This window comes from Dromiciops gliroides, chromosome 3, assembly GCF_019393635.1.
Source record: "Dromiciops gliroides isolate mDroGli1 chromosome 3, mDroGli1.pri, whole genome shotgun sequence".
NCBI lineage: Eukaryota > Metazoa > Chordata > Mammalia > Microbiotheria > Microbiotheriidae > Dromiciops > Dromiciops gliroides.
Genome location: NC_057863.1, coordinates 44,835,803 through 44,855,389, shown reverse-complemented (window position 1 = coordinate 44,855,389; position 19,587 = coordinate 44,835,803). Strand labels below are relative to the sequence as shown.

General features: G+C 41.4%; 1 protein-coding gene across 5 annotated transcripts in view; it reads left to right on the top strand.

Annotated features, from left to right (window-relative positions):
* Positions 1-19,587, top strand: part of MCF2L2 (MCF.2 cell line derived transforming sequence-like 2) — a 375,955-nt gene that overhangs the window by 103,669 nt on the left and 252,699 nt on the right. For all 5 annotated transcript variants that reach the window (XM_043992226.1, XM_043992225.1, XM_043992228.1 and 2 more), the window contains exon 4: positions 19,071-19,161. In XM_043992226.1, coding sequence (XP_043848161.1) covers positions 19,071-19,161 — 91 coding nt within the window. The remainder of the gene's footprint in view (positions 1-19,070; positions 19,162-19,587) is intronic.

Below are 19,587 nucleotides of genomic sequence, written 5' to 3'. Positions count from 1 at the left end.
GGCCAAGTCACTTAATCCTGTTTGCCTCAGTTTCTTCATCTGTAAAATGAGCTGGAGAAGGCAATGGCAAACCACTCCAGTATCTCTGCTAAGAAAATCCCAAAGCAGGTCACAAAGATTAGGAGACCACTGAAACGACTCAAAAACAATAACAACAACAACAATCAGGGCTATAAAAACTCAGAGGAAGAGAGGGTCTTCAAGTAGGGAGATATTATTTGATCTGGAGCATGGAAGATAGATTTTTCATATGTATGTTCATTTAAAAATATGTACTACACACCTACTCTGTGTCATGTGCTGTATTTTGGTAGATATGGGAGAGAAGCACATTATGTGGAAATAAGGATATGAGCAAAGGGGAAAAATGGGAAAGCAGGATTTCAGAGTGGGCAAAGATCACAGCAGTAACCCAGGTCAGTATGTGGTGTGATGGGAAAACACTGGCTCTAGAGTCAGAGGAGCTGGGTTCAAATCCTACTTCTGACCCTCACTCCCTAGGTGACCATAGCCAAATCTCTTCCTTTCATTTCCCTGCACCTCCTTTTTTTCACTTCTGAAATGGGGACATTGGGGTCCATAACTTCTAAATCAAGCCCAAATTTGCCTCTTTGCAATTTCTACCCATTGTCCTTGGGGCCAAGCAGGAAAAGTCTAACCCTTCTTCCCCGCCATGAGAGCCCTTCAAATACTTGAAAACTCTAACCTTCTCACCCACACACCCTAATCTTCTTCTTTAAAGGAGAAACAGTCCTACTTCTTCCCACTGTTCCACCCAGGGCACATACTCCGGTCCATGAAAGTCCTTTCTAAGATGTGAATTCTAGAATGGAGAATGATAACACGGGATGTGTTAGGAGAAGTTCCTTAGGCTTCTGAGCAGCTAAAGCAGACATGTAGTCACTGGTTTCTTGGAAATGCACAGGAATGCTTCAATCCCCTTTGCAAATCACATTCTTGACTCATGCTGAGCTTAGGATAGGCTAAAAAAAAAAACCAACCAGATTTTTTTTTTTCATCTAAGCAGTCTCTCCACTAACTCCCACCATGTCATTGTTGGGAAATCACTATTTCCCAACTGCTCAGATATACAAGGGCAAAGGGAGAGGGAAATGTCAGAGGAACCAGAGATTATTCTCTTAGCATGGTGGTGTCATTAACTGAAATAGGGAAGTCAGGAGGAGGAACTGATTTGGCCTAGAAAATCAGGAATATGATTTTATGCAAATCAAGTTTCATGTGGCAAGGGGATATCCAGATAGAAATGTCCAGTGGGCAGTTGGAAATTAAGCAGAAATAAATCCACATGAGATCTGGAATTTAAGAGAGAAGTTGTGATCAAAATAAAATTCCCCAGGGGACAGCTAGGTGGCACAGTAGATAAAGCACCTGCCCTGGATTCAGGAGGACCTGAGTTCAAATGAGCCCTCAGACACTTGACACTTACTATCTGTGTGACCCTGGGCAAGTCACTTAACCCTTATTGCCCTGCAAAAAAGAAATAATAATAATAATAATTAAAATTAAGAAAATTTAATAAAAAATAAAAATTAATTTAATAAAAATAAGTCAAATCAATAAAACAGATTATCATTTATAATAATCATTAATAAATAAAATTTAATAAATTTAATAAAATTTCCCCAGAGGTTTGTACATGGAAGTGACAGCTGCCTCAGAGCCTTGGTCCAGACTGTCTCCCATGGCAGGGATGCTATCCCTCCCCACTGATACCTCTTAGACTCTAACTTCCTTGAAGTCCCAGCTAAAATCCCACCTTCTAAAGAAAACCTTCCTCAATCCCTCTTAATTCTAGTGCCTTCCCTCTGTTAATTATTTCTTATTTATCTCAATATATATATATATATATATGGGTTGCTTTGTGTATTTTTGTTTGCACATTGTCTCCCCCATTAGATTGTAAGCTCCTTGAGGACAGGGATTGTCTTTTGCCTATTTTTGTATTCCCCTTGCTTAGTACAGTGCCTGGCACATAGCACTTAATAAATGCATGTTAATTGATTTAAAGCATGAGAAATTGACTACACATGGATAACCTATATCAAATTTTTGCCATTTCTGGGAAGAGGGAGAGGAAAAAGGGAGCAGAGGGAGGAAGGGGAAAGGAAGAAGGAAGAGGGGAGGAGAGAAAGGGAGGGAGAGAATTTGGAACTCAAAAAACCAGAAAACAAAGGTTTAAAATTGTTTCTACATGTAACTGTAAAAAATAAAATACTAAAAAAGAAAAAGGAAATAAAGAATGAGTTATCAGAAGAGTTAATTGAAGGAGAGTTGTGATAGAGCTAGAAGAGAAGCAAGAGAATCCTCCATCCATGGATCTATCCTTCTATTGATTCATCTTTCCATCCATCCATTCCACAAGTATGAGTGCTAACCACAAACATGGTGCTAGGCTACAATCATGAATGGCTCATAGTCCTTGCCTTCAAGTTGCTTATAGAGCAATAGGGGAGAAGATAAGAAGTTTCATTCATTTTAACGGTTGTGAGCAGATAAAGCAGAATAATAGTTATTGATTTCTTAGGGATGCACAGGACTGCTTCAAGGACCCTTGCACACTGTGGGCTGATATCAAGTGAAACCATTCCCCCACTCTGATGCAAGTGTGGGAATGCAACTGAGCCACAAGACTATTTGTCCCTATCTCTGTCTTAGTCACAAGTTCATGTTGTCTGACTGAGTCTAATCTCTCTGATGCTTGGAATCAACTTTGTACAATAACAGGAAAAGTAATTCCCTCTTCTCTGGGCTGGTGATCTGTAATACACATTATCAACTTTTCATTAAGTGACTCTAGCCCTAGTCCAAAGCTCAACACAACAGAAAAAAAATCTGCTCTTCTTGTAGCAAGGACAAGAAAACTTTTAGGCTAGTGGAGTGTAAGGGAAATAAGCTTAAAGTACATCATCAGGTAGAGTTATGCTGATTTGCTAACAGTAAACCTCTATAACAAAGAATTCTGTATAACAAATGTTTTCTCTGATATTTGCTCATATGATAGTCACATTTTATAACAAAAAGGACGTGAAAGTTCCCAGATGGTCTATTATATAGCAATGAGTGAACAAATAGTTCATTTAATTTTTAAAAATTGAATTAAAGGAGTCTTTAAAATATAATTTTAAAGGACCAAATGATTTTGGTGATAATTAATTATTTTTGTTGTTGTTGTTGTTGTTTGTGGGGCAATGAGGGTTAAGTGACTTGCCCAGGGTCATACAGCTAGTAAGTGTCAAGGGTCTGAATTCAAATTTGAACTCAGGTCCTCCTGAATCCAGGGCTGGTGCTTTATCCACTGTGCCACCTAGCTGCCCCGGTGATAATTAATTATTGATTAATTTAACTGCTTTTGACCTGGTTTGTCTGAAGTTCTGAATCAAGCTTTCCCCATATGTGATTTTCAACCAGCCAATTAATTCACGAATGGGTGTTCTTAGGCAAATTCCTTAATTTCTGGACTTTGTTTGCTCCTCATTAAAATAAATAGGGACACTGGATATAGAGGCATATTTCTGTAATGCCTGCTACTTGATCAATATTCTTTTTTTATTTTTATTTATTTTTTTTTTTGCAGGGCAATGGGGGTTAAGTGACTTGCCCAGGCTCACACAGCTAGTAAGTGTCAAGTGTCTGAGGCCGGATTTGAACTCATGTCCTCCTGAATCTAGGGCCGGTGCTTTATCCACTGCGCTACCTAGCTGCCCCCATGCCTGCTACTTGAAAGGCTGAGGTTGGTGGGTCCATTGAGCTGGGGAGTTCTGAGTGACAGTAAGGCTAAAATACTTTGGACGTCCTCATCAAGTCTAGGACCAATGTGTGGAGCCTCCAGGAACTAGGCTGGGCAGGAAGCTACCAGGCTGCCTAAAGAAGGGTGAACCAACCCAGGTTAGAAACACCAGATTAAAGCTTCTGTGTGGATTAGTACTGGGATCCTGCCTGTGAGTGGCCACTGCCCTTCTAACCCGGGCAGATAGGGAAAGCCAGTCTCAAATATGAATAAATAAAAAGTAAAATGTTTGTGCAGGGGGGTATCAGATTAAATTATCTCTAATCAATCAGTAAGCATTTATTTATATTGAATACCTATGATGTACCCTGGGGATAAAGCAGAAAAAATGAATCATCCCCTTCTGTCAAGGAGCTAATATTTTAATGGGAGGGAGGACACATATATATGCACATACAGTATAAACATAAAGTGAATAAATACAAATATATACAAAGTAGTTCAATATAAAGTAATTTAATGTGCCTGGTCCACTCTGAGGTGGAGATAAGGATAGAGGGCATTCTGGGTATATGTGATGGTCAGTGGAAAAGCAGAGAGCCCTAGTTTGGTTGGATTGCAGAGTGTGAAGAAGAGTAATGTCTAATGATTTTGGAAAGATGGGTTGGGGCCAGGTTGTAAAGAGCTTTCTAAGCTAAACAGAGGCATTTAGATTTGATTTATTACATATATTGTATATTAATATATAATTAATAAATATATTGCTATATTTGATATATTGATGATAAGTATATTTATCATCAAAAGGATGCCACCAGAGTTGATCATTTATGACTTGGTTCAATGCACATCATGGGTTCTCTTTTTTCCCCATTCCCATTATCCTGGAAAGTAAACAGTAGGGGGCGGCTAGGTGGCGCAGTGGATAAAGCACCGGCCCTGAATTCAGGAGGACCTGAGTTCAAATCCGGCCTCAGACACTTGACACTTACTAGCTGTGTGACCCTGGGCAAGTCACTTAACCCCCATTGCCCTGCAAAAAAGCAAAAAAAAAAAAAAAGAAAGAAAGAAAGTAAACAGTGAAGGAGACTGCCTAGGTGAGAGGGATGATGCCTGTATATCCAAGAAGCACTAGAGAGGAAAGTCTGGAACCAAATCTGACTGGTAGCTAGTAAGATGAGGGAAGGTGGAAAGTGGGTGAGTTGGAAGTGAAGATGTTGGGACAGTACCAAGATACTGTTCACATCCTTTGTTTTTAATGAGGACAAGACTTAATTTGCTGGGATCCTGGACCTGGAGAAAAGTTGGTCATTGTCTATCAGTCCTAAGAGGAAAAGGATCAAAACTCTAACAAACAAAAGTGACCTGTTGTTTTCCCTTTCAGTGCAGTCCCTTATTTTTATAGTTGTGGGTTTTTTCTCCTCCCAGGGACAGTTCGGGGTCCCCTCTTCCAACTAGTTATGGTTTGCTGGATAATTTGTTAGTTATTCCCAAAAGTAAACAAGAGACAGCAAGAGCACTCACTTTGAGAATAATAAACATTTTTTATTTAAAGTTTGGAGTTCCAAATTCTATCCCTCCTTCCCTCCCTGCTCCCTGAGGTGGTAAACAATCAGATACAGGTTATACATATGCAATTTTGGAAAACATTACCATATGAGTAATTTTATAAAAGAAAACTTGAACAGAAGGAAAAAATGAAAGAATGTGAAAAATAGCATGCTTCAGTCTGTGTTTAATCAATGTCAGTTCTTTCTTTGAAGGTGGATAGCATGCTCCATCATTAGTACTTTGGGATTGTCTTGGATCGTTGTATTGCTGAGTGATAGTTTTGTTTCCTCACTGCCTATTCTAATTCCTTTAATTCCTATCTTATTGCTATAGCTAACATTTCTAGTACAATATTAAATAATAGAGATGATAATGGGCATCCTTGTTTCACCCCTGATCTTACTGGGAAGTCTTCTAGCTTGCTGATGGTTTTAGGTAAATATTACTCATTTTAAGATAGGCTCCATTTATTCTTATGTTCTTGAGCATTTTTTTTTGTTCGTTTGTTTTTGTTTTTGTTTTTGTTTTTGTTTTTGTTTTTGTTTGTGGGGCAATGGGGGTTAAGTGACTTGCCCAGGGTCACACAGCTAATAAGTGTAAAGTGTCTGAGGCCGGATTTGAACTCAGGTACTCCTGAATCCAGGGCCGGTGCTTTACCCACTGCACCACCTAGCTGCCCCTCTTGAGCATTTTTAATAGGAATGAGTACTGGATTTTGTCAAAGGTTTTTCTGCATCCATTGAGATAATCAAATAATTTCTGTTGGTTTTGTTATTGATATGGTCAATTATGCTGATAGTTTTCCTCACATTGAACCATCCTGAATTCCTGGTATAAACCCCACCTGGTCATAGTATATGATCCTTGTGATATATTGCTGTAATATCTTTGCTAATATTTTATTTAGAATTTTTTTTAGCAACAAACATTTATTTTATTTTTTCCAGTTACATGTAAAGGTAGTTTTCAACATTCATTTTCATAAGATTTAGAGTTCTAAATTTTTCTCCCTCCCTTTCCTTCCCCCTCCACAAGATTGCAACCAGGTTAAATATGTACAATCCACAAGTGTTCTTTTTATCAGTTCTTTCTATGGGGGTGAATTGTAAGCTTCCTCATTAGTTCCTTGGGATTGTCTTGGATCATTGCATTGCTGAGAGTAGTTAAGTCATTTACATTTGCTCATTGAACAATACTGCTGTCACTATGCATAATGTCCTCCCAACTCTGCTCACTTCAATATACATTGATGTTCATTAGTCTTTCCAGGTTTTTCTGGTATCATACTATTTGTCATTTACTATAGCACATGATCATTCCGCCACAATCATATAGCACAGCTTTTTCCATCATTCCTCAATTGATGGACATTCCCTTGATTCTCAATTCTTAGCCTCCACCAAGAGTTGCTATAAATAGTTTTTGTACAATTTTCCCCCTTTTCTCTTTTTCATGATTACTGTTAACTGTTTCCCTTCCATCCTATTCTCTTCCCCATGATATTTATTCTATTATCCATCTTCTTTCATCCTATCACTCTTCAAAACGATTTGCTTCTGTCTGTCCCCTTCCCCGCTCTGCCCTTCCTTCTTTTGCCCCTCTCTCTTTATCCCCTTCCCAGAAGACATTTCACATTGCCCTCTATTTTTTAATTCATTTGGATTTGCTTTATTGTGTCTTGGTTTCTCACAAAGTCACTGGCTTCCATTTGTTCAATCCTAATTGTTAGGCAATTATTTTCCTGCAGGGTTAGAGAGATTACTCTACTCAATTGAGTGTGTACATTATTCCTTCCTTGAGCCAATTCTAATGAGATTGAGGTCTTTGAGCCAATTCTGATGAGTGTTAGGCTCATTTACTGCCCAGATTAAATAGATTGCTCCACCCAGTTGGGTGTGAGTGTTAGTTCCTCCTTGAGCCAACTCTGATGAGTTTAAGGTCTTGAGCCTTCTCTGGTGAGTGTAAAATTCATTTACTGTCCTGCTCCTCTTCCATCTCTTCCCCCACTCCATAAGCCTTTTCCTGTTTCTTTCATGTAGGATTTCACCTCTGTCCTTCCCCCTCCCCCAGTGCATTCCCCTCACTCCTTAATTTAACCCTAAGGATGTCATCATGGGGCAGGTAGGTGACACAGTGGACAAAGCACCACCCCTGGACCCAGGGGGATCAGAGCCAAAACCTGGCCTCAGACACAAGACAGTCACCAACTGTACGACCTCAGGTATGTCCCCCAACTCCAATTTTTTATAGTTCTCTGGGGTCTTGTATTTGAAAGTCAAATTTGCCATTCAGTTCAGGTCTTTTCATCACAAATATCTGAAAGTCTTCTTTTTTATTAAAGTCCCATTTTTTTCCATTGAAAGATTATGCTGAGTTTTGCTGGGTAGGTGATTCTTGGTTGTAATCCCATTTCCTTTGCCCTCTGGAATGTCATATTCCATGCCCTCCGCTCCTTTAATATAGAAGCTGCTAGATCCTGTTCTATCTTGACTGGGGCTCCACAGTATTTGAATTCTTTCTTTTTGGCAGCTTGCAATATTTTCTCCTTGACCTGAGAACTCTGGAATTTGGCTATAATATTCCTAGGAGTTTTCCTTTTGGGATCTCTTTCTGGAGGTGATTGGTGGATTCTTTCAATTTCTATTTTAGCTTCTTCTTCTAGAATTTCAGGGCAATTTTCCCTGGGAATATCTTGGAAGATGATGTCTAAGATCTTTCCTTGAACATGGTTTTCAGGTAGAGCAATCATTTTCAAATTATCTCTCCTGGACCTATTTTCCAGGTCAGCAGTTTTTCCCAGAAGACATTTCATTTGTTCAATCCTAATTCTTAGGCAATTATTTTCATCAGAGAGCTTTTCCATTTGGCTTTTCAAGCTGTTGACTTTTTTCATGTCTTTCCTGCATCACCCTCATTTCTCTTTCCATTTTTTCCTCTACCTCTCTAACTTTATCTTCAAAGTCCTTTTTGAGCACCTCTATGGCCTGAGACCAATTCGTATTTTTCTTGGAAGCTTTAGATATAGGGGCCCTGATGTTGACATCTTCCTCTGAGGGTGCACCTCAATCTTCCTTGTCACTAAAGAAACTGTCTATGGTCCTCACCTTTCTCTGTCCGCTCATCTTGCCTTTCTTTTACTTGACTTTTAGCTCCTTAAAGTGGGACACTGTTTTCAGGCTGGAGTATCCCAAGCTTGAGAAGTCCCAGGTGGTATGAATTAAGGAGGATCAGGTTCTTCACTCACCTGGCCTGTTCCCTGGTCCTAGGTGACCCCAGACCAACTTGCTAATCAATCAGCTTTGTGTGTTTTGGTTGTTAGCTCCGACAAGCCTATGCCCCTCCCCCACCTGGGCCACTGCTACTCAAGCCTATCTCCTGGTTCTCAGCAGGGGTGAAAAACCCAAGTTCTGCCTCAGTACCAGCATAGATCCGTGTAGTCTCCCCCCTACCCAGGGCTCAGCCCTCTCACCAGACTGTGAGCTTAGTTCCAGACAACACTGGCGCTTCAGCTGATTCAGAGGCTCTGGGGGGTCTCTTTCTCTGCTGAGGCCTTCCTGGGACTGGATCTGTGTCAGGGTGACTGTGGGGTTGGACTCAACTCCTGTATCAGCACAGCAGCTTCCTCCTTCTGACCTTCCAAGGTGTTCTTGGTTAGAGGATGATTTCAGCACATTCTTCTGTGAGTTTTGCAGCTCCAGGCATTTTCCTATGGCATTATTTGGATGTTTTTTGGAGTGATTGTGTCATGAGTTTGAGAGCTCACTGCCTTTCCTCCCCCATCTTGGCTCCGCCCCGGAAGTCTTATTTAGAATTTTTGCATCAACATTCATTAGGGAAATTGGTCTATAATTTTCTTTCTCTGTTTTAGCTCTTCCTGGTTTAGGTATCAGCACCATATTTGTCTCATAAAAGGAATTTGGTAAGACTTCTTGACCTGTTTCCCCAAATAGCTTATAAAGTATTGGGATTAATTGTTCTTTATATGTTTGGTAGAATTCACTTGTGAATCCATCTGGTCCTGAGGATTTTTTCTCAGGAAGTTCATTGATGAGAAGATTGATGCTCAGGAAAGTAAAGGGAAGGATGGAGACTAACTAGATCCCTGTTCCTCTGATTCCAAAGTGAGTCCTCTTAATTGAACAAGCCATCAATGAAATTACCCACCTCATAAATTGTTGTGAGGAAAGCATTTTGGGCTTTGTAAAACTTGAGTCCCATGTAAATGACACTCTTGTAAATATCAGAGTCCCAGTCTGTAGCTGTGTTTATGACAATACTAGCCTAACTTCCTTTGTTTAATATTTCTCAGGGGCAGCATTAAAAAATAGGTTTAACTGATTCTCTTTGTTTTTACAGCACAGTAATTGCAGGAAATGCTCATTTTCTCCCAACTTCTCCCTCAAGATTGAATTCTCCTTTGAAACAAAAAATAAGCAAAAAATGCCCCTTTAGGCAACCACCTTTGACAATGTATTCAGCATTCTGCCATAGTAGTTCTTTATGTCTTTGGCATGAGAAGTATGTTGCAATATTTTTTTTTTTTCTGGTTTTCCAGTTGGTCAAAGTTTCACTTCCTTCCAGGGAGTTTTTCATTTGGCTGTTGTAGTCATGGTGCATATTGTTCTCTTGGTTTTGCTTATTTCTTCATGTATCAGTCCATGCTAATCTTCCCACTACACTTAATTCTTCAAAACTCAAGTTTTTATATGAATGTCCAGCTCATTGAGTTGTTTGGTTTTTTCATTGAGTTTTTATTTCTCCATTCTGGAACCTGCTTCTCCTGTCCAGTTATGTTTTCATTGCTAGAAAGCTCTCTAGAAAGTGGGAATATTTCATCACCCAGGCATTATTTGCCCTATTTTTACTATTTAAAATTTTTTCTTTCTCTGTCTCTTTCTGTCTCACTCCCTACTTACCATTCCATCAAAGAACCAATGCAATGAACATTTTTAAAAGGAGTTCATGCTGTGGACCCTAATGTTTTTTAAGATCAGTCACACCCCGCCCCATAGAATATATAAAGACCAGATTCACTATAGGAACGACAAGCAGTGTGGCATAATGGAGATATAGCTGGTCTTAGAACCAGGAAGACCTAAGCCCTTCTTCTGACATATGTTGGCCCAGAAAAGTTGCCTTATCTCCCTGTGTTTTCAATAACTCTCTGAAAAAATAAGTTGTAGAGAAGGTACTGACTCGAATTGGTAGAAAGCCTTTCTTCCTTTGGGAATTCTCTCTATCAATGAAATTACAGATTCAGTCCCTAGGACAGTCAAGGAGAATGATGGAAAACTCTCGTGGTTGTTGTGAGAATCAAATTAGAATAATATTTTTTAAAGTGCTTAGCACAGTACCTGTCACATTGTTTTTTGTTTAATAATTCTCAGTTTCCTTTCATTTCCTTCTCCAGCTCATTTTACAGATAAGGAAACTGAGGCAAACTGGGTTAAATGACTTGCCCAGGGTCACACAGCTACCTGAGGCTGAATTTTAACTCAGGGCTTCCTGACAGGACAGGTGCTCTATCCACTGTGTCCCCTGGCAATAAATAAATGTTTGCCTCATCCCCCTTCTCTATCTAATGCACCACCTAGCCGCCTAAGAGGCTGAGATGAAGAGGGAGTGCATTCTGTATATTGTGTGAGGAACTTTATGAAGGTCATTTTGGCTTGATTGTCAAGTGCTTGGAGAAGAGTGATGTATAATAAGCCTGGAAAAGTAGGAGGGAGTCCCAATGACAGTAAGGAATGGAAGAGATGTGGTGTCCCACTATGGAAAGAATTTCTTTAAAAAAAAAATAAATAAAGCTTTTTATTTAAAGTTTTGAGTTCTGGTGCAGCTAGGTAGCACAGTGGATAGAGCGCCGGTCCTGGACTCAGGAGGACCTGAGTTCAAATTCGACCTCAGACACTTTACACTTACTAGATGTGTGACCTTGGGCAAGTCACTTAATCCGCATTGTCCCGCCCCCCCCCCTAAAAAAATTCTAAAGTTTTGAGTTCCAAATTCTATCGATCCCTCCCTCCTTCTCCCTCCCCCTTCCCTAAGGCAGGAAGCAATCAAATCTAGGTTATACATTTGCAATTATGTAAAACACTTCATGGTAAGAATTTCTATTGTAATTTTAATAAATAGAGAGGTATGTGGGTTCCCCCCTCTATTTATTTAAAAATTACTATTGAAATTCTTACCATGACTTTCTTTGAAAGTCTTTGCAGATGTGAATGAGGTTTCTTCTAATCCCTGGCCTAAAGGGGCCGTCATGCAGGAATACCCAGGAAAACCTTATCCCACTCATTCCTTTGCTGGTCTTTGAACATCCACTGCTCAGCAGGAGATAAACAATGAATTTCTGATGAACAAAGTCCTTTTCTGGGCTTGCTTTTTCTTCTCCAGGAACTGAAATCATCACGTGGAAATGTGGGGCTGCATCTGGCAATAGCCCTTCTGAGTCCCTGCTAGCCCCAGCAGCCTTCCTTATCTTTTCAGTGTTGCCTTCTAAGTCCCAGAGCCAGGGGAGATCCAAGCTGCAGATAGCATCACTTGGCTGTTTCTGAGATGCCTTTGTACAAGTGAGGGTGCTATTTGGAACACAAAGTTTTACAAATCCGTGTGAAAATTTGTTTATATCTGTAACTGGGGGAAAATCTCAAATAGAAAAATAAATAAAATAAAAATGAAAAACAAAACGAAAAACAAGTGAAGGTGCTCCTCTCTGAAGGGAAAGGTGGCTTCCTAAGTGAAAATTAGGGAGAAGCATCCAAGGTGCTTATATCAACCACCCAACTGTCCCAGGTTGGTGTCAGGGAGCCTTGTCCAGCTTGCAACTTACTTATCCAGACTTCTCCCCACCCCCCTCCCCATATTCTCTGCATTCCAGTGATAGAAGCCTCCTTGCTGCTCCTAACATAAAACACTCCAATGCCTGACTCTAGGAATTCTCTTCCCCTTATCTTCTCCACTTCCTGACTTCCTTGACTTCAAGTTCCAGCTAAGATCCACCTTCTACAAGAAGCCTGTCCTCCTACTTTCCTCTGAGATTATCCTCAAAGTTTATATACATACATACATATATACATACATACACACATCTCTGCCATTGAACTTTGAGCTCCTGGAGAACAGGGGGGCTGTTTTTTGCCTGTCTTTGTATTCTCAGTACTTAGCACAGTGCCTGACACATAGTAGGTGCTTAATAAATGCTTGTTGACTTCATTGCATGGCTATCCCAGGCAAGCCTCCCGGTTCTCAGCAGCCCTCCTGGTCTCTCCCAGAAAAAAAGAAAAAAAAATGGTGCATCATGGCCCTCTTTCATAGACAGCTGTCCCCTGAAGAAGTTTTGCACAGGTTCCATTCTGCCTGTTGTGAAGAGGTTGAGACGTCCTAGGTGATGTCCAAGGGGGCCAATGGGAGCCACCAGCGCCACTAAGGGTAGAGCTTGATGTACCTTATCTTTACTATCTTCTAAAACAGCTACTCATTCAGAGATTCCATCAAAGCAGTCAATTTCCTGTTCACGTGAGAGACTGGGGTTAGCAGGATGCCTCAAAGAAGGTTCAACCCGTCCCTGGGCTTCTGTCTACTGAGGGGCTTCTTCTGCATCTCTGTCCTTTCCCCCCAATAGGAGCTTGTGCTGTACTTCCTCAGCCTCTTTCTAAGCCCTCAGACTGCCAGAACTTTCTCTTGGCTAGCCCTACCCCAAGGGTCCTCACTGACAATAGTAGGAGGGGACCGTTCTGTGTGTTCCCACTGAGTCTTTTGCCCTCCAAGTTAAACCCCCCCAGTTCACACGACATGATCTTAAATCTTTTCCTCATCCCTGTTCCCCTCCTCTGGGCATTCCCCACTTTATCAGTGTTTATGAATTTCTGGCTTTCATCCAGTTTCCCTTGTTCCTGGTGGGAAAATTCTCAGCCAGCCCTCCAAGCTTGTCCCCTCCCCTCCCATTCCAATGGGAGGAAAGGGTGTTTCTTCCCCCCTCCCTGCTCCTTTCTTCCCACTCCCCACTTCATCTTTGATGGCCTAGTCTCTTGCTGGGGGAGGGTCTTTAGGACCACCCTTGATTCCAAAACTCCTTTTATCTGATCAGTGGCCACGCTCATTCACCAAGCTGAGCTGTCTTAGTTTTCTCCCAGCTCTCAGCCCAGATTTGATCAAGGTTCTCCATCCTCCCATTTTTGAGCTGTGAGAAGCCACAGTCTTGGACTGCCTCCCTCTTGTCTCCCTCCCCCAGGTTGGTGGGTAGGCTATTAACAAGCATTTATTAAGCACTTAATGATGCTAAGAACTGGGAATACAAAGAGAAGCAAAAAGATGGTCCCTGTCCTCAGGCAGTCCATTAATAAGCATTTACTAAGTGCCTACTATGTGCTAGACACTGTAGTAAGCACTGGGGATACAAAGAAAGACAAAAGTCTCTGCTTGCAAGGAGCTTATATTCTTTTTTTTTTTTTTTTTTAGTGAGGCAATTGGGGTTAAGTGACTTGCCCAGGGTCACACAGCTAGTGAGTGTTAAGTGTCTTAGGCCGGATTTGAACTCAGGTACTCCTGACTCCAGAGCCGGTGCTCTATCCACTGCGCCATCTAGCTGCCCCAGGAGCTTATATTCTAATGGAGAAAGACAACACATAAAAAGGGGAAGGGGGGGGGGGACAAGGGATACCTGAGAGGGAGCATGATGGCAAAGTCCTTAAAGTCAGAAGCACAGCTGATAGAAATGAGATGTTCAGGGTAAGCCCACATTCAAAATTGATACCCCCTCTCCCCCCCCAAAAGGAACTCACCAATGGGAGGAGTCTGGCATGACAGAAGACTATTACAGCTTCTCATTAGAGGGTCTTAGGTGCTGGAAAAAGTTCCAGGTGAGGGTGCACTGACTGAGGATCCATCTTGCAGCCTCCTCTTGATTGCCTGGGCATACTGCCCCATCACACTGGTGCGACCTCTTTCCTAATCCCTCCCAGTATTCCACAGAATGCCATGTCTGGTATCTGACCACTCTGGTAAAAGCTGTCTTGTCCTCCCTGTCCCCTTCCTTCCTTCTTTTTTTAAAAAAAAATTTTATTTATGCAGGGCAATGAGGGTTAAGTGACTTGCCCAGGGTCTCACAGCTAGTAAGTGTCAAGTGTCTGAGGTCAAATTTGAACTCAGGTCCTCTTGAATCCAGGGCTGGTGCTTTATCCACTGTGCCACCTAGCTACACCCCCTTCCTTCTTTCTAACCCAAGAGGTCAATTTTAGTCAAACTCTGATATTGCCTAGTCCTGACCAGGACCCTGTGGGATTCACTGAAGGTCCTGGGCAAAGCTCATGTCAAATAGCCCACTTTTTTTTTTTTTTTTTTGGTGAGGCAATTGGTTTTAAGTGACTTGCCCAGGGTCACACAGCTAGTAAGTATCAAGTGTCTGAGGCTGGATTTGAACTCAGGTCCTCCTGACTCCAGGGCCAGTGCTCTATCCATTGTACCACATGACTGCCCCCAAATAGCCCACTTTTTTGTGGTGCTTTAAGGTTTGTAGAAAGTGTTTTAAATAGATTATTTTATTTGGACCTCACAACCCTGTGAGGTGAGTACTATTATTGTCCCCATTTTGCAGGTGAGGAATACAGGAAAAGGTTCAGCAAATTGCCTAGGATCGAAGGGGCTTGAGGTAGGATTTGAACCCTGACACCTGGTCCAGACATTATTCACCATGCTGGACTCCTCTGGCACTAGTTCAACGAGTATGCCTACATGTAACCTATTTTTCAGATCCTTTCCCTCCCCCCATGAAAAATAATAGAAACATAGATCTAAAGTCACAAGTCAGAGTCATCTAGTCTAATTGCCTTATTTTATGGATGATGAAACTGAGTTCCATGAAGATCATATGACTTGTCTAAGGTCATACAGGCAGAAGGTGACAGAGCTGAGATTTGAAACCATGTTCTCTGACACCAAAGTCATTGTTCTTTCTCCTCCCTTTCTAAAAGGCAAGGTATACCTTGAGGATCTTTTAATTATCTGGATTATTTCCCTTATTCAGGTTAAACCTGTGAATTTCAATATCCAGCCCTTCCCCAAGGGTGGTCACCAGCTCTTGTTATAAGCACTCAGACTCACAAAGCTTCCAAATATAGAACAGTTTTATTTATACAATAAAGACACAGAAAGGACCCAGCCAAGCCTATTGAGATCTCCTTTCTCCTTCCAGTGGGACCCTCCACCATGGGCATCTTTCTGGTCCCCATGGGATGTGGAAGACCTAGGGATCTGATCTTCCATATTGGTATTCCTGGCCTTGTTCATTCTACCTCCAGTACTTTCTCTAACCTCTCTGATACTCTGCCCTTAATTTTTCTGGGACTACTGGGCTGGCTTTTCCTCTTGTCTTAAACTACCTCTTAATAAATTCCTTCCTGTCCAAGGGAAGCCAGCCATCTGGAGAAGGTTTGCACATTTGCAAAGTTCACTACATATACTTATTATTTCATCCATAAAGCTGTAAGAGTCTCTCTTAAGATCAATAACACTTAAGAGAAGGGAAAAATCAATAAAACTATAGAGAGGCTTTCTGGGAAAACACTTAGTCTGCACATTATTAATTATTGTAGCTGAACTCAGCAGAAAAAAAAACAGGCTATTGACCTCTAATGAATTCATTAATTTATTATTTCTGGTCTACAGGCTGATTTATAGTCAATGTGGATTCATTGACAACAAACCTACTGCTATTTTCTTTTCTTTTTTTTTTAAGCAAATAAAATTGTTCTCCAAATTTCCAGGAAATGGGAAACTCCAGATCGGTTTCTCATAAAACATCAAGCGGCTTTCATTAGTAGGAAAAGCATTGACCTAGGAGTAAGGAGACCTAAGTTTTCTGGCAGTTTCATTCTGAAATAGCTAAATAACCTCAAAAAAGTCACTTAGCCTATCTGAGCTCCAGTTTTCTCACCTGTAAAATGAGGAGGTTGGACTAAATATTTATTAAGTTGCAGGGATGTGCTGGAGCCAGTTCAAACCAATGGTTACATTTTTAGTGTGATCATTTACATGTTGGAAGTCAGCAATCACTACAAATCAGATTTTGATTTATTGTTTTGTTGGTGGACTAGACTTGAGAGTGAGGGAAAAAATGTTAATAATACAGATTAAAACTTAAAATTGTATCTTGGATCTGATTGTTAAACATTTACCAGCACATCCCTGCGAGGGTCCCTTCCGGCTGGAGCATTCTATGACTCATTCCACATTTATCACTTAAAATCACTAATTTTACCTCAAGCTCATCCTCCACCATGCAATCAGTTGCCATGTGTTATTTAGACTGCTATGAATGTTTTTGTATCAATACCCTCCTTTTCACTCATGAGGCTACAACTCTAGTTCAGGTCTTCAACAGTACTGATTTTAAAAAGAGTTTTTCGGGGGCAGCTAGGTGGTGCAGTGGATAAAGCACCAGCCCTGGATTCAGGAGGACCTGAGTTCAAATCTGGATTCAGACACTTAATACTTACTAGCTGTGTGACCCTGGGCAAGTCACTTAACTCTCATTGCCCCACCAAATAAACAAACAAAAAAATAATTTTTCATTTGGTTTCCCTACTCCTAATGTCTCCCTTCTCCACTCCATCTCCCCCATAATTGCTAAATCAACCTTCCTGATGTCACTCCCCAGTTCAAAAGCCTTCAGTGGCTCCCCATTATCTCCAAAATACAATAGAGACTTGACTTTAACAATCTCCTTCTAGCCTGCTTTTTCCAGGCTTATTTCACTTTATTCCCTTTCACACATTCTACCTTCCAACCAGAGTCACCTTCCTGTTCCTTGAACTCAACATTCCATCTCCCACCTTGGAGCCTTTGCAAAGGGTATCCCCAATATCTTTTCTCTTCCCACTTCTGCCTCTTAGAATCCCTAGGCTTAACTCAGGTCTCATATCTTGTATTTGCTCATTTCTTTATATACTGTATCTTCTGGTAAAATGTAAGCTGCTTGAGGCCAGACCTTATTTAATTTAATTTTTTAGCCAGGGACCAGTTCAGTGCCTAGATATTTTGTGGTTCAGTTATTTTTCAGTCCTGTCTGATTCTTCATGACCCTATGTGGGTTTTTTTTTTTTTTTTGGCAAAGATACTGGAGTGGTTTGCCATTATCTTCTCCATCTCATTTTTCATATGCCAGCTACACCTTAGTTTATGGCCTGTAATAAAAAACTCCCCTCTCACATGTCAGAAACCCCAGTCCCTGTCATGGATTAATTACAGTCAGATAAGGGAGTGATTTCTGCCTCCCTCTTTCTTGTACCCCTTCCCCTTCTCCCCTTTGTAAATAAATAAGAAGTAAAGTAAATAGTGCTAATTGGTAGAACTGTGACAAGTAATAAAACTTACTGGGGGACTGGATATCTCCCAGACCCCATCCCCAAAGTTTACAGAACTGTCCCAAGTCCATTATCTCAACAATAAAACTTTTAGGCAAAGCGAGAGGCTAGCTATTCTGGGGCGGGGTGGGGGGCTAGGTATCTTTCATACTCCATCCTCAGAGTTTAATCTGACTCAAATCCATAATTGTCCCACACAGTTATACATCTGCAGTCATGCAAAACAAAGCAAACAAAAAATCTTTAGAAAAGGAACTAACAACAACAACAAAATATATTTCCATCTCTGTTCAGATACCATCAGTTCTTTCTCTGTAGATGGATTGCAGTTTTCATAATTCTTTCAGAGTTGTCCTAGATCATTGCATTGCTGAAAATAACTAAGTCATTTGCATCAGATCATCTCACAATATTGCTGTTATTTTGTATACAGTACATTTCACTCTGCATCAGTTCATGTAGGTCTTGCCAGGTTTTTCTAATAGCATCCTGCTCATCTTTTTTTTGTTTGTTTTTGGCTTGCTTGTAAGTGCCAAGTGTCTGAGGCTGGATTTGAACTCAAGTACTCCTGAATCCAGGGCTGGTGCTTTATCCACTGGCCACCTAGCTGCCCCCATCTTTTTTTTTTTTTAAGGTAAACTACATTTATATAGTGCTTTAAAGGGAGATCTCCTTCCAAAACACCCATGAGGTGTAGCTAAAAGTTATATAGTATCAGGGCTTTGATTTAAAAGCATCAGAACATCACCTGGTTTGGGGCTAGCAGGGACCTTCAGGGTTACCCAGTCTTACCCCACACTGTATAGAGGATTAGGGGAGGGAGAAAGGTGGGAGGGAGCCCCGAACTGCTCAAGCTCTGGGCTCTAAGCAAACACGTTTCCTTTCACGCATATCTTGGTCCTTGATCACGGTTGCCACGGTTTCACTCCCCTGATTTCTGGTGAGCTGTTTGCACCCCGCATTCAATGTGTTATCTTCTCCCCAAGCCCGGATGCAATCCTCAGTGCAAGGAGCCAACACTAGCCCCGTGACGTGTCACATCTTTGGAGGAAGGCTGACAGGGCCCAACATGGGGGTGTCCTGCCTCCCCCAGGCATCTGCCAGGCCCCCTTGGCATGTTCCATTTCAGGGAGGCATGGAGACATGTGGCCTTAGCCAGCACCCCTTCCTTTACCAGCCAGAGATGAGGCAGCTGAGAGATAGGAACAGATAAAAAATTCATGTTTTATGAAGGCAGCTAGGCAGCCTCGGGGTACAAAGGAGCTGCCTTTACTATTCATCCACCCGGCTGAGCAGGGACACTTCGATCTACACTGGAAGCGGGATGGAGTCTGGTCTCTGCTACTGTACTCATCCCATACTCCTGCGGGTCCCTGTAACCCTGCACACCTCTTCCTATTTCTTTGCAGTCTGGAGGCTGCCAGCATCGGGTTCATCATCGTTATCGACAGGAGGAGAGACAAATGGAGCTCCGTAAAGGCATCCTTGACCCGAATCGCAGTGAGTACACAGGATGTTTGCTTGTTTTCACTGTCCTGCTGTTTGCCTGACATGGGAAGGACCCTCCTCCCTTCTCACTTCCCCACTGCCAACAAAACATCTTTCCCCATGAGAAGCTGGGGGAACGTGTCAGCTTTCAGGCACGCAGGATTTTCTGAATACTAAAGAAATCTCGCTCAAATCCTGGGTCTGGCTGGACAGAGCAGAACAGGCAAAATTCCTGGCTATGCATGGACCAAGCAGAACATTTCTTTCTTTCTTTCTTTCTTTCTTTCTTTCTTTCTTTCTTTCTTTCTTTCTTTCTTTCTTTCTTTCTTTCTTTCTTTCTTTCTTTCTTTCTTTCTTTCTTTCTTTCTTTCTTTCTTTCTCTCTTTCTCTCTCTCTCTCTCTCTTTCTCTCTTTCTCTCTTTCTCTCTTTCTCTCTTT